The sequence below is a fragment of the Lepidochelys kempii genome, chromosome 2 (genome assembly GCF_965140265.1).
Source record: "Lepidochelys kempii isolate rLepKem1 chromosome 2, rLepKem1.hap2, whole genome shotgun sequence".
In the NCBI taxonomy this organism is placed as follows: Eukaryota; Metazoa; Chordata; order Testudines; family Cheloniidae; genus Lepidochelys; species Lepidochelys kempii.
This window is the reverse complement of record NC_133257.1, coordinates 210367148-210381762: the sequence shown is the minus strand read 5'-3', so window position 1 is coordinate 210381762 and position 14615 is coordinate 210367148. Positions and strand designations below refer to the sequence as shown.

General features: G+C 40.6%; 1 protein-coding gene across 3 annotated transcripts in view; it reads right to left on the bottom strand.

Moving 5' to 3' along the window:
* The window catches only part of RAPGEF5 (Rap guanine nucleotide exchange factor 5), a 219319-nt gene that overhangs the window by 163688 nt on the left and 41016 nt on the right, over positions 1–14615 (bottom strand). For all 3 annotated transcript variants that reach the window (XM_073333740.1, XM_073333743.1, XM_073333742.1), the window contains exons 4-6: positions 11514–11635; positions 9759–9927; positions 260–326 (exon numbers count right to left, since the gene is read on the bottom strand). In XM_073333740.1, coding sequence (XP_073189841.1) covers positions 260–326; positions 9759–9927; positions 11514–11635 — 358 coding nt within the window. The remainder of the gene's footprint in view (positions 1–259; positions 327–9758; positions 9928–11513; positions 11636–14615) is intronic.

The window sequence follows — 14615 nt, the reverse complement described above, 5'->3', positions numbered from 1 at the left end:
TGCTGCATTGATTGCAGCAGAGCCAATTTGGCTCCATAGTGAAGACATGCCCTAAGTGTAAGTGAGAAAACAATTGCTCTGACCAGTGAAACTAACATACCAATACACCTCCTCCTGCCCATGACTTCCTTCCAGAGATAAAACTGGAATTTCCATTATGGCCATTTGTCCCACTCAGACACTGTTTTCATTTGAAAGGATCCACAACTTAATAATATTTCAAATGGGATCAGTACAAACTTTGATGTGATAATCTTACCGCAGATGTGAGGCGGGCGAGAATTTCAGCATTAGTCTCTGCTGTGTCTTCTATTTTTTGATCAGGCCTTGAAAATAAAAACAAATAAAAATTATCCTTATTTTGTGATTTTCTTTGGAGATCTCTTCATTCCTGGAAAGCAAGGTGGCAAAGGATCACAACACGTTACTGAAATAAAAAGGGCTTTTTTGAGTTTTTTGCATCAAAATGAAGAGCATAACGTGAAAATGACAATAACTGTGTCAGTAGCACCAGAGTAAACCCTTTCTCATTGGTTGTCAAGTTTTCTTCTGACAAAAATCATGTAAAATGTTGAAGGACTGCTTTTCAGATCAAAAAATGAGATAAGAGTTATATTCTAGCCAAGTAAGTGGAAAAGGAGGACTTCCTTATCTCAGTTGCGCATTCAAATGTGTATTTTGATCCACTACAAGTGTATTCCATCATCATTTTCTATATAGGAAGAACTGTTGGACTATTCCAGCTGTCAAACAATATGCTTTGTTAAAAATGTGAAGGGCTGTCTTTTATAGAGCTGTGGAGTCACAGATATAAAGACAGAGGATTCCAGAAATCATTGACACATGAAGCACTGATATTTAATGAAAGCTAAAAGAATAATTATTAGACACTCCAAGTCAGCAGTGAATGGGAATGGCATTCAGATTGCAGTGATTTAACAAGTATGGAAGAGGTTACGTTACAGCAATTCAGATGATAAACAGGGGCTAGAAAATGAGCAGTGGAAAAGAGAAGAGAGTGTACAGATCCTTTCCCCAAGTCCGTAGGGCCCTATCAGAGGCCAGCCACAATCCAAAGGTCCAGGATTAGGCAAAACTTCCACACTTCCCAATGGGTGCAGTGAAGAGTGAAGGGCAGGGCTATCCCCTTGATTTTTTCATTAGTATTTTACTCCTCTCTACACTCCTTTTTCAATCTCTCCAGAGTTGTTTTTCATTTTGCCTGGTCTATCAGTTCTCTAAAGCACTCACCATAGTGCCTTTAACTCCATTTTCACTCTCCTTTTAACTGGAATTTTTTTCTCCTCTTTTTCATCATTTTCCTACCCAAATCCAATAAAGTCTGAGTTAAACTTTCAAATCCATGCTGTTCTAACTGGTTAAAATTAGGCAAAAACAAACAAAAAAAAAATAAAATGCTGTCTTGTTCTTAGTTCATTTATACATTTTTAATTAGTGCCAGGTTTGTGCCATTGTACAACAGCATACGTGTAGTTATATTATTCGTTTGCAGGGATGTTTGTGTTCTTCTGTTTCCAAAAATAACTGCTAAACCAAAACACAAAAACAGATTTGTTTGGTACACACAGAAAAGTATTTACTCTGCCCACGCATTTAATTGCATTTCCTTTTAAGCAGAAGGGTTACCGTGTGTGCCACCTGAAGGTCCAAATAATTGTACTTTTCTTTTATGCTATGTAAGGTCTCTCACTGAAATATTTATTGAATCTCATAGAAACCTTACTGGAAATTGAGAAAGACAGAAATCAATCTGGTGGGATTATTCACACAGGAATAAAAAACCCTTAAGATATTTATTTTCCATTCTCTTCAACAGAAGCATGGTGTGCCTGTAAACTACGCAGTTATACTAAACTGCAGCTGGTGTAATAAATACAGATCCCAGGTATTAATGGAATATTCGGTCTTAGGGTACATAATTTAATTGCTCTTATGCTTTGATGTGTTTAAGGAAGCAACATGTCTAGTATATGCAAATAGCACACTGTGGTTAATGCATCTAGCGTCAGAATATTTTTCTAATTAAAACATTTTATGTTTTCTTACAAATGAATTTATTTTGAGTACAAACTAAAATGGTAATCTGCATTTGAAATCACAATTTTTAAAATGGTCCCGAAAGCTGCCATTCGAAGTCCAACAACAACAGTACTTAATTTTCTACAAACGTTACTAGCAGCCAGAATGGAAGAACAAATTTGAAATGGAGTCAGAATGTGATGTTTTTAAATACAGAACACTTCTGGCACTTCTGAGAGCCAGTGTTCCCCTAAATACTTGGCCTATCTGAAGTATGACTCCAGGAGGAGGGGTTTTTCTAGAAGTGATGCCAAAACATGGCAGCCGCAACCAGCAGATATGGCTGTAGATATAATTTACAAACCAAAAGTATCAAGGAGTACCAGCTATTTCCATTTTAGTCCATCTCCTGTTTTAAACAATACCGCAAAGGTATACCTGAATACATTCCTCTCACACTTGTGAATCATTAATAACTAATGAATAAATTAAATAAAAGATTTTCTCAGCTTTCCAAGCTTAAAACAATTGCTTTCCAAATACAGAATAGTATGAAATCAGAAATTTGGTTCTTTCTGAATCATCAGAAAGTGACCAGGAAGGAGGGACGATAAGGAGTGGGGAGGTGGAGGAGAGAAAAAAAAAAAAAAAAAAGATAAGACCCTCTCTACCTCTGCCTCCAAGGCAAATTTAGTGTCATTTTCTTTCTTTATGAAAATGTGCAAAAATGGTTGAGACATTTTTAAGTTCCATGAGAGAGGAGGGAAAAATGTTATTTTTTAAAAAAAGTGTCTAAACAGTTCAAATACTGCTGACCTTGGAAGAAGGGGTTAAAGCCAGGGCTCTGCCAGCATGGACCCTGAGAGCTGCTACAGAGTTGAGAGAAGGCTCCTGTGCATGCTTGCAATGGGCCCAGAAGCTATGGCAAGGTCTCTGGTGCAGAGCTGCTCAGGGGTGTAGGAAAGGGTTTCTCCCTCCTGCATGTTTCTGGAGTGCCATAGGGTTACAGTGGGGAAAACCATCTGAGGACACCTGCACATATAAATTAAGAGTGCAGAGGAGCCTTAATTTCCTTAAAAATGAATATGGTAAAATATGAAGTTAAACTATCACCTCAGCATCTAGAAAGGTGAAAAAGGACTGAGGAAGGACTTCCTGATGCACACAAGGGAGCTCTACTCCGATACACCTTAGAAGCTCTGCAGCTCATAAGGTTTGCAGGAGAGCTGCTCTACTGCAAATTTCCTAAGGTATTTAGGACAGGGGCTGACTCCTCACATCCTAAACCTGTATAGGACAGGATGTGTGTTTTGGTTTTTAAGCCAGCAGAGCTTTAAAATTCTGGAGAATTAAGTTCCTTTTAAAAATTCCTGCCATCTTTTTTCCTCGGGGGGGGGGGGGGGGGGGAATCTAGGAAATTCCATACACAAAACTAAGCAAAAATGTCAAGTCTGCCCAGCTAAGAATTCAAAAGTCAAGATCAAAATGAATTAAATTTGAAGTGAGTTTTCCCCATGTGCATTTGTATTACACTACAGTGCTTTATCACATGATCACTTTTTTCAGACAATTCAGGGTTTTTTCCTACACTTGTAGGTATACATTTATAGCATCTCATAGTACTGTGTACTCTGTATGGTAAACAAACCATGCGCAATCCTTTATATGACAAGTTCACCTAAAAGTATACTTATGATACACAGTACTACAGATTAAGGGCCAAATTCTAGTCTCACTTACACCAACATAACGTCGATAATAATTTCTACTGATGCAATTACAGGATAGGATAATAGTTAAAATTTGCAGGCATGGGTTGAACACTTAAGTTCGCAGCTAAATTATCTTGGTAGTTAACTACTTCATCCACTTCACTGCACCTTTGGAAGGGTGTGCTGCTGTTTATAGTACATGAATGGTGACAACATTAATAAAATACATTCCTTTTGGTTCATCCTGAGGATCTGGCACCAAGCTATGGTAACTGTCATCCCCAAACCCAGGAAACCATCATATTGGCTCAGATCACTCCTTCACATGCTGTACAAGCTTACAGAGAGAATAATATTGGCGAGGATCCTGCTGCTTGCAGAAACAATGTTACCAAACGAACAAGCAGGTTTCTGACCAGGTGCAGCTGCACCAACCAAGTATTAGCCTTAACACTACACACAAGTGAGATTCTAATGAAAACTCTGGACTGGGGCAGCTTTCTTAGACTTATCTGCCACATACAACACCATATGGAGGAATGGTCTTCTGAAAGCCAGCAAAATTATCCCATGCAATGCAATGATAAAATTCTTCTGAGAAGTTCTGACCTGTCATAGATTCCTTGGTGACCAGGTCAGCAGGCTCAATGATGGCCTGTCAAATAGATCAGTCCTAACACTAATCCTGTTTAATATATATACCAGCACCCTTCATCATACACCACCACAGAAATTTTTCTATGTTGATGACATTGCTCAGACTACACAGGCATGGGATTGACCTACAATAGAACAAATCCTAACCATGGACCTTAAAACCAGTGAAAAATATTTCTTATATTGGCGGCTAAAACCAAACTCCACTCAGACTGCATTAGCGTTTCATCTAAACAATTGAAGGGCTACAGCAGAACTGCACGTGGACTTCTGTGTCCAGCTGATAAGAAATGATCCCATCATGAAATATCTTTGTGTGACATTAGATCAAACCCTCACATATCACCAGCACCTGAAAAATATTCAGGACAAAATAAAAAATACATGTACATTTCATCCAGAAACTGGCAGGAACAATCTGTGGGAGCTGATGCAAAGACTTCACAGAACTCTTCACTGGCCACAAACTTTACAGACCTCTTAATTACTCTGCCACAGAATGCTGTTCACCCATCTGAACACACAGTTTCCACACATCACTTGGCAACTCTCAACACCATTATGTGGATCATTACAGGCATAGTAAAAATCAGTGTCACAACTGTGGCTTCCAATATTAGTGCACATCCTCCCACCCCAAATTCATCATGACATGAGAATCCTTTCGGAGTCCCATCATATTTGAGAATACAAGGATCTCCCAATACATGAAGACCTAAATAATATAAAAGACTCCAATTTAAATCCAGAAAACCATTTGGGATTGCAGTTTAAGGGTTTGAAGACTTGGGATGTTCCCCTGGAGATTAATAGCAAGCAAGGTGGAAGCATGCCAATGTCCTGAATGAAGACCTCATCAAGGGTCCAAATGAAGAACCCAAAGGTTTTTCACTCCCACAGAAAATATGGTCCATTATGAATAACAGCCACATGACAGATGTGCCTACTTGCTCCACAAATGAAAAGTGACACCTGTTTGTGGAAAGAAACTTCAAACAATGGAACACCTTGTCAACCAGTGCCCCACACAATCATATCCTGATGGTAGCTGTGTCTCACCCAAAGCAATTTCTTGGATCACCAACCTCGACTGCACATCTAACATTGCTGTTAAGCTATGACAACGTGCCATTCTTTTATCTGCATAAGTGCTCATATGGGTGGGTAAGGACTCCAAAAACTCCTGCCATTCATTTTATTTTAATGTCTTTTTTTTCTGTGGAATTAACATATAGTTCAAGTCTGCATGAGTGAACACAATAATACGTAGAATAGTAGCCCATCCCTAAGTTTTGTAGAACAAATCATTCCTGGTGCAAAGCTATCAATCAATTGAATTACATCAGAGATTAATTTAGTGCTGTAGCCCCACTCAATCTTTGAAACAAATAGGATGTGGAATACCAAAATTAGTATGAACAACAAAACAAATGAAGCAAGGGAAGGAGAAAGTGTTGATTTATCCTCCCCATCTCTCTTCATACTTCTCTGTTCTCTGCCCTACTCCCATTCATCCCTCATTCTCTTTAGTGAGCTCAGTTTAGTCCAGGGGTTCCCAGTAGACAGAGCCCACCGCTGCATGGCTGAAGCCCAAGGCTGGAGCTCAGGGTCCGAGGAGGCAGTGGGGACGGACCAGGGGCAATGCAGGGAGGTGGGGGCGTTAGGGCCTACTGGCTGCCACACAGGGCTCAACAATTGTCATTTGTTATATGACAATTTTTCCTAAAATGTTTCCTAAAATACTTAATTAGCTTCAGGAAAAACAAATAAATATGCACATTATATAGGGCCCTACCAAATTCGCAGACATGAAAAATGCATCACGGACCGTGAAATCTGGTCTCCTCCACGTGAAATCTAGTCTTTTGTGTGCTTTTACCCTATACTACACAGACTTCACGGATAGACCAGCATTTCTCAAATTGGGGGTCCTGACCTAAAAGGGAGCTTGCGGGGGGGGGTCACAAGGTTATTTTAGGGGAGGGAGTCGTGGAATTGCTGCCCTTACTTCTGCACAGTGCCTCAGCAGCAGAAGCAAGGGTGGCAATACTATATCATACTCTCCTTACTCCTGCGCTGCTGGTGGCAGCTATGCCTTCAGAGCTGGGCTCCTGGCCAGCAGCCACCACTCTCTAGCTGCCCAGCTCTGAAGGCAAGGCCGCCACCAGCAGCAGCATAGAAGTAAGGTGGTAGTACCACATCTCCGCCTATAATAACCTTGCAACCCCTCGCCCCAACTCCTTTTTTTGGGTCAAGACTCCCACAATTACAGCATTGTGAAATTTCAGATTTAAATAGCTGAAATCGTTAAATTTACGATTTTTAAAATCCTATGACCGTGAAGTTGACCAAAATGGACCGTAAATTTGGTAGGGTCCTATACATATCCAAATTATTGTAATTTATTTATGTGGGGGTTTATTTTTCCAGACTCAATAAAAAATAATGTACAGGTATCACTATTCTTTACTGGACTTAGAATAGAAACACGAATAAGGTGCTTTGCATGTTCTTGTCTTTTTTTGTTGTTTCTTTTGCTTTTTCAGTTGCCTGGTTTGGGGGTTGTTTGTTTTTGTTTGTTTGTTTGTTTTAAGACTTGCTAGTAGTAAGTCTGCTTCTGTGAAAAGTGATATTTGTATGTTTGTTATTATCACTTTCCACAGCAGCAGACTAGCTAGCTGGAAGGCAATGAAAAGTGATATTAAAAAACATACAAATATCACTTTTCACAGCAGACTTACTCAGCCCCGGCAAGCCAATGGACAAATTAAGCCCTGGACGGGTGGCTGGGAGAGGCAGCGGGGATCTGGGGGGATAGATGGGGGGTAAGCCCAGGGCCGGACCCCGGGATCCAGGGCCAGAGCCCTGCAGCCACATAGCCAAAGCCCGGGGCTGGAGGACACATTGGGGCAAGCCTGGGGCTATGCAGCTGGGGGACATCGTGGGAGGCAGCGGCGGCTAGGAGAGATGGATGAGGGCCGGAGGAGGCATCGGGAGCTGGGTGGATGGAGGGGAGCTGAGCTTGGGGCCAGTTCCCGCCACCACACGACTGGGGGCAGGGGCTGAAGCCCAAAGCCCAGTGCCCATCACCACACAGTAGGGGGATGGAGCATGTGGCCAAAGCCCAGCAACTAGATCCTATGGCCCCATGGCCAGAGCCCAAAGCCCTGCGGCCGGTGGACAGAGCCCACCACTGCATGGCTGAAGGCCACGGCTGGAGCTCAGGGTCCGAGAAGGCAGTGGGGACCAGGGGCAATGCTGGGGGGGCGGGCGGGGTTAGGGCCCACTGGCTGCCACCCAGGGCTCAAGCCAGAAGCCCAAGCCCCACCACCCTCTGGAAGGTGAGGAACTCACACCGGCTGCTTGTTCCTCTAGCATTTGTGGCTCTAGAGTGGGCAGCACCCAATCCCTGCTGGCAGCCCAAGGGGAGGGGTCGCTGCTTTGCCTCCCCTCACTCCCAATCACCACCCAGGAGGCTGTGACCACAAGAAAAGCCCCCGGTGGCAGCATTTGAGAAACGCTGGTTTAGTCAGTCAACTTGAGCAAGCTGGAAGCATTTATTTAAAAACGATATAGCACATACAGATAAAGGCTTTCAAAGATCTCAGTCTACAGTATTGTTTTTAGAATTGTTTTTCATCAAAGCAAGAAGCAAGACATGACTTTGGGGTTTATCTAGGATAATCAGTGACCATTGCATGGCATGTTATTCCTTTTACAATTAGATTTTAGCAAAAGTCTATTACTCACACCAAGCATTGAGAATTTTGAAATTGGAGGAGCCTACTTTGTATTTAATATCATACTTTGGAGAACACCATCATGATTCAAAACTCTCTTCCTTCAGAAAACTCAGTATGACAGGCAAAGCCGCATGAGTAAAAGTTTTCAGTGACAATGTTCCCAAAAGAAAACCACATTCTATGAATGTGAGCAGGAAAAAGCTGGAGATGTACATTAATATATAATTGTATAACACAAGATGGGTAACTGCCTGCACTAGAAATGACAGTTAATACTAGAACAGCAGACTATAAAATACTGGCCTTTTCTAGCAATGTTCAAGCGAATGGAATGCCTCCTTAGCTAGATTCTACATGTTATCTAATCATACCCCTTCCCATCATCCTTCACACAGCCTATGAATCAGAACTTTCTGGTGTATCCTTTTGACTAAGAACCTTCAGGTGAACAGCCATGAATAAATGGTTTGATTTTCAGAAGTACTTAGGACCACAGCTTCCATTGAAATCAAGATGGAAGTCCCGCTGAGGCCAATGAGAAGTAGAGGTGCTCACAGTGCCTCTAAAAGTCAGGCCATTTATTTTAATGCCTAAATATACAGTAGATTTAGATGCTCAAATATAGGGACATAAGTTTGAAAGTTTGGTCCTGTTCATATGTGCCCTTTATGCTCATTTCTAGTATTTTCTGTTAGAAATTTGCTTTAGTGAAGTTCCTCTAAGGAAGGAAGGAAAGAAGTTACAGAAAAGTGTTTCTCTTTAACAGCAAAGAGGATAGTTATAACTATAAGGCTAAAGCTAAGACTTCTAGAGACCTCTGTGACATTTTCACTTCAACCCTGGGGCAGCGGGGCCGGAGCTGTCAGCCAATGGGGCCCTCCTGCAACTTCCAGCCGCCATTTGCAGCGGGCCCCTCCCCCGTAGCCCTAAGCCGCTGGTGCAGGAGGCGAGCGGGACCCTGCAGCTCCCAGCTGTCATGAGCAGACCCCACAGCTCCAAGCTTCTGCCAGCAGCAGGGCGGACCCCTGCTCTCAAACACCATGGGTGGGGAAAACCCTGGAGCCCCTGCAGCAGTGGATGCTGGACCCTCCTTCCTCCCCATTTTGTCATAGTTATTTTGAAATAAAAGTCAGAGACAGGTCACAGACTTCTGTGAATTATTGCCCGTGACCTGCCCAAATCTTATAGCCTTATCTATAAATAATAATATTTACTTATAATAAAAATATCAGGATTGAGGCCTCATTGTGCTACGGACTGCACAAACTCAGTCTCTGCTCCCTACAGCTCTTACACTCTAAATAGACAAGACAGGCAAAGGGTGAGGATGAAAACAGAAGCACAGAAAAAGTGAAATGACTTGCCCACGGCCTCAGAACAAGTTAGTGCCAGAACTGGGACTAGAACCCAGGTCTCCTGACTTCCACTCTGGCATCCTACACATTTGACCACAGTGACTTTCTAAATGCTCAGTTTAACAAACCTATTGATACAAGAAATAACCCTCAAATGGAAGCTGTTACATGTATATATAATTTTGTATTTAGTCTGTCATTATAATCCAGACATTTACATTCAGCAAAAGTTACAAAGAGGAGGTACTTACAGATTGCATATAGCAGCCATGGGTGAAGTAAGAGGCACTAGCTGCAGTAAGAGTTTTACACCATTTTGCCATCCTTCATCTCTTTCGAATTCACAGAAAAGGCAAGTACATTCATCAGCTGAGAACTGGTAGAAAACATGAGTGTCTTGAAAATAGAGTTGTCTGTCCACTGTTAGAAAAAAATAAAATGAAATACCTTTTAAAGTTTCTTATTCCAACTTTACTCATAACCATATATTTACATATTCAGTACTAACTCAATGCTTAGTTTGACAGCCATCAAGGACAAAATGATTAAAACTGAACTTTGAAGCAATCAAATACAGTCTGGCTTTAGTTAATTTCAGCCAAGTGATGCAGCAAAAGGAAAAATCTCAGAATAAACGGAACATCCAGGTTCCTGGAGTTTAAGGCAATGGAGTGTGGATACTTCAGGAACAGAGAGAGCTCTGCCTTTAAGGGACATAGCTGTCAGAGAGGTCTTTCACCCAGCAAATTCATGAGCATTGTTTTTCATTAGCCTCTAGCTCATTTCTTCTGCTGAATGCCTTTCTACAGTATAGCAAGATCATGAGGAAGAACAGGATACATGAAAACAGGAAGGAAAATATTGGAAAAAAAGAAAAATCTTAAAGTTACCAAAGGGATCAAATACTTTGAATATTCATTCTCCCTTCACAATGCACATATTATAAATTCATCTCTTTTAAAAAGATGTCAGGCTAGATTCTGTCCTGTATTATGTCACTTCTGCCAGCAAGGGTGAGGGCACAGGGCTCTCAGCACCATAATGCTCTTCCTGCAGGAGAATGTGATAGCATGATGATTCTTAGCTGACACACCAGGGAATGAACCAAGACCCCCACAGCCAAAAGAATGAGCTGCTACAGCTAATGAGTCAAGGCTTCCTAGCTTGCACTGTGATATCCTTAGCAGATCCGGCACCAAAGGGAACCTTTAACACATATATTCACCAGTAGGTTACATAAGCACAAGGTTTCCAAATTCCTCTGTACTTTGAAAGGAGTGGGGACAATTCACTAGTACAGACCCAAATAGTCATGGGTAGGGAAGGGGCATGTATGGACAAGATGGGCTGGTGGTGCACTGATTCTCTGGCTATGGAGCCCTGGATGCAATGTGAAGCTGTCTTCCCATGGAAAAATCCCTGAGGGTAGCTACTGATATCAATATCAACACCTGTGTCCCAGACTTCTGGGACACACTCTGCCCTAGCTTAATCTGTAGTCAATGGGGAAACACAGAGAAAGGAAGGGTGAATTTGGCCCAGCATGTTATCAATGAGTTGAAAATACCTCTTCATGTACTGTGCTGTATTCTCTAGTTATGGAAAAGAAAAAAAATACTAGTTACTAAAGAAGACACGTGATGAACCAGTGATTTATAGTGACAAAGCAACTGCTGACTTTTTGAAAATAATGCAAAGCACCTGAAGAAAAAATAGGTTTAGATAGATATGAACATGATCTGCAAACTGGCAAACAGGCAATTGCATTTCCAAAGAGAAAACTGTATCTGAACTGATTCATATCTTATATTTATTAAGTGAAACATCACATGGATAAGTCTATATCAAATTAATATTAAAGGAAGTGACTTAATTAAAAACAAAGCAAAAAATCAATCAATCAATCTACATTTTTCTTTTTCCTCCTCTCTCCCGGCAAACATAAATTTCATTCTATGTATGAATGCCTTACTGACCATGGTAGGACTTGTTTCCATAACACTGACCTGATAACACAATTCCCATATCCAGTAGGAGCTGCCATACACCAACTGCTGTAGATCGACACTTAACAAAAGGACAGTGCTCCAACAGCCAGTCTACCAGTTCTGATCCAACACAGCTTTTTCTAAAAAAAGGCAGGACATTTATTTAAAATTCATATTGTATTCCACAACATTAGTGTTTGACTATATATAAAATCAGTCATAAGCTGTATTGCATAACATTGTGTAGCAGGTATTAACTGGACATGCAAATGTATTTATCTATCTCATGGGATGATGAACATCTGATGTCCATGGATACCTGCCTGTAACTCAGACACACCCCAATTGAGACATAATGCAATATACTGTATTTATTCCCCACAAACAATCTGAAGTACCTGTAAATTGTTGCAATGCAAAGGGTTTGCTCATCTTAACAGACAAGGATGTCACATGATGATTAAAAATTATATTTTATCTCATTACTGGCTGGGTGAGATATAGCTATGTAGATTATATTGTGTACGTATATATAATATTTTTTATAAATCAATGTTAAAAGTAGGAATAGACAGCCCAAACCATATTAACAGTTGAAGTCATTTGAACCTTCAGCCTCAAGCTTAAAATGCTTCAAATATAGATGCAAGTAGTAGAGCTAAAAATTATATAAATGGTCCTGACTTGGGACTGGGGGTGAGCCTTTTTACTAGGATTTACTTTGTGTCACTGCATTACTAGCAAGCAATAGCCTCACTTTTAAATTCAATAAAAACAAACAGAATCTGCATTTTGTTTTTAAACACAACACATGAATTAATGGCATTAAAATAGAAACCTGTGATTTTTGCATAACCGAAAATAGGAAGAACTCTTGCACTGTAGCATAATGTGGTTGGAGAGTCTTCATTTAAAGTCAAGATATTCTGTAAATTACACTCAGAATCACGATGTAAACAAACCAGGGCTGTCAATTCATCGCAATTAACTCATGTGATTAACTAAAAAAAATTAACTGCAATTAAAAAAATTGATCACGATTAATTGCACTGTTAAATAATAGAATACCAATTGACATTTATTAAATATTTTGGATGTTTTTCTACATTTTCAAATATATTGATTTCTATTACAATGCAGAATACAAAGTGTACAGTACTCACTTTATATTAATATTTATATTATATTTATATTACTAGTTTTTAGTACAAATATTTTCAATGTAAAAATGATTAAAAATTATTTCAATTCACCTCATACAAGTACTGTAGTGCAATCTCTAGTGTGAAAGTGTAACTTACAAATATAGATTTTTTTTTGTTACATAACTGCACTCAAAAAAAAAAAGTAAAACTTTGGAGCCTACAAGTTCACTCAGTCCTACTTCTTGTTCAGCCAATCACTAAGACAAACAAGTTTGTTTACGTTTACGGGAGATACCGCTGCCTGCTTCTTATTTTCAATGTCATCTGGAAGTGAGAACAGGCATTTGCATTGCACTTTTGTAGCTGGCCTTGCAAGGTATTTATGTGCAAGATATGCTAAACATTCGTATCCCCCTTCATGCTTCAGCCACCATTCTGGAGGACATGCTTCCGTGCTGATGAGGTTCATTAAAAAAATAGCGCGTTAATTAAATTTGTTACTGAACTCCTTGAGGTAGAATTGTATGTCTACTGTTCTGTTTTACCCGCATTCTGCCACATATTTCATGTTATAGCTGTCTCGGATGACGATCCAGCACATGTTGTTTGATTTACGAATACTGTCACTGCAGATTTGACAAAATGCAAAGAAGGTACCTGTGACAGGTTTGATCACAGAAATCCCCTGGGAGCTGCCACCTGATATGCCAAGACTACTTCTGCTCCTGCTTTCCTGCCCTGGCAGCTTAGGACTTCAGTGCCCTGCCTGGTTTAAGCCAGACCCGCTAGCCTGCTGCAAACCCAGACGCAGGTCTGAACCACGTCCCCTAACAGCTGTAGGCTTAACTAAAAGCAGCTTACAGAAGCGTTCCTGTCCTTGACACTCAGATGCCCAACTCCCAATGGGGTCCAAACCCTAAATAAATCCGTTTTACCCTGTATAAAGCTTATACAGGTTAAATTCAAATTGTTCACCCTCTATAACACTGATAGAGAGATATGCACAGCTGTTTGCCCCCTCAAGTATTAATACATACTCTGAGTTAATAAGTAAAAAGTGATTTTATTAAATACAGAAAGTAGGATTTAAGTGGTTCCAAGTAGTAACAGACAGAACAAAGTGAATTACCAAGCAAAATAAAATAAAACATGCAAGTCTAAGCCTAGTACAGTAATAAAAATTGAATACAGGTAAAATCTCACTCTTAGAGATGTTTCAATAAGTTTCTTTCAAAGACCAGATACCTTTCTAGTCTGGGCACAGTCCTTTCCCCTGGTACAGCCTTTGTTCAACCTCAGGTGGCAGCTAGGGGATTTCTCATGATGGCTGCCCCCTTTGTTCCGTTCCACCCCCTCATATGGCTTTGGCACAAGGCAGGAATCCTTTATCTCTCTGGGTCCCGCCCCCCACAAATGGAAAAGCACCAGGTTTAAGATGGATTTCAGTACCAGGTGACATGGTCACTGTCCTGTGAGACCCCAAGCTTTCATTCCTCCCAGCCTGACTCACAGGAAGGCCTGCCTGCAAACAGAGCCATCCACAGTCACTTGTCCTGGCTGATGGGAGCCATCAAGATTCCAAACCACCATTAATGGCCCACACTTTGCATAATTACAATAGGCCCTCAGAGTTATATTTCATATTTCTAGTTTCAGATACAAGAGTGATACATTTATCCAAATAGGATGACCACACTCAGTAGATTATAAGCTTTGTAATGATACCTTACAAGAGACCTTTTGCATGAAGCATATTCCGGTTACATTATATTCACACTGATTAGCATACTTTTATAAAATCATATAGAGTGCGTCACAGTACCAATGTGAGATTTCTAAAAATAGCTACAACACTCGACCCAAGGTTCAAGAATCTGAAGTGCCTTCCAAAATCTGAGGGGGACGAGGTGTAGAGCTTGCTTTCAGAAGTCTTAAGAGCAACATTTTGATGCGGAAACTACAGAACCCAAACCAC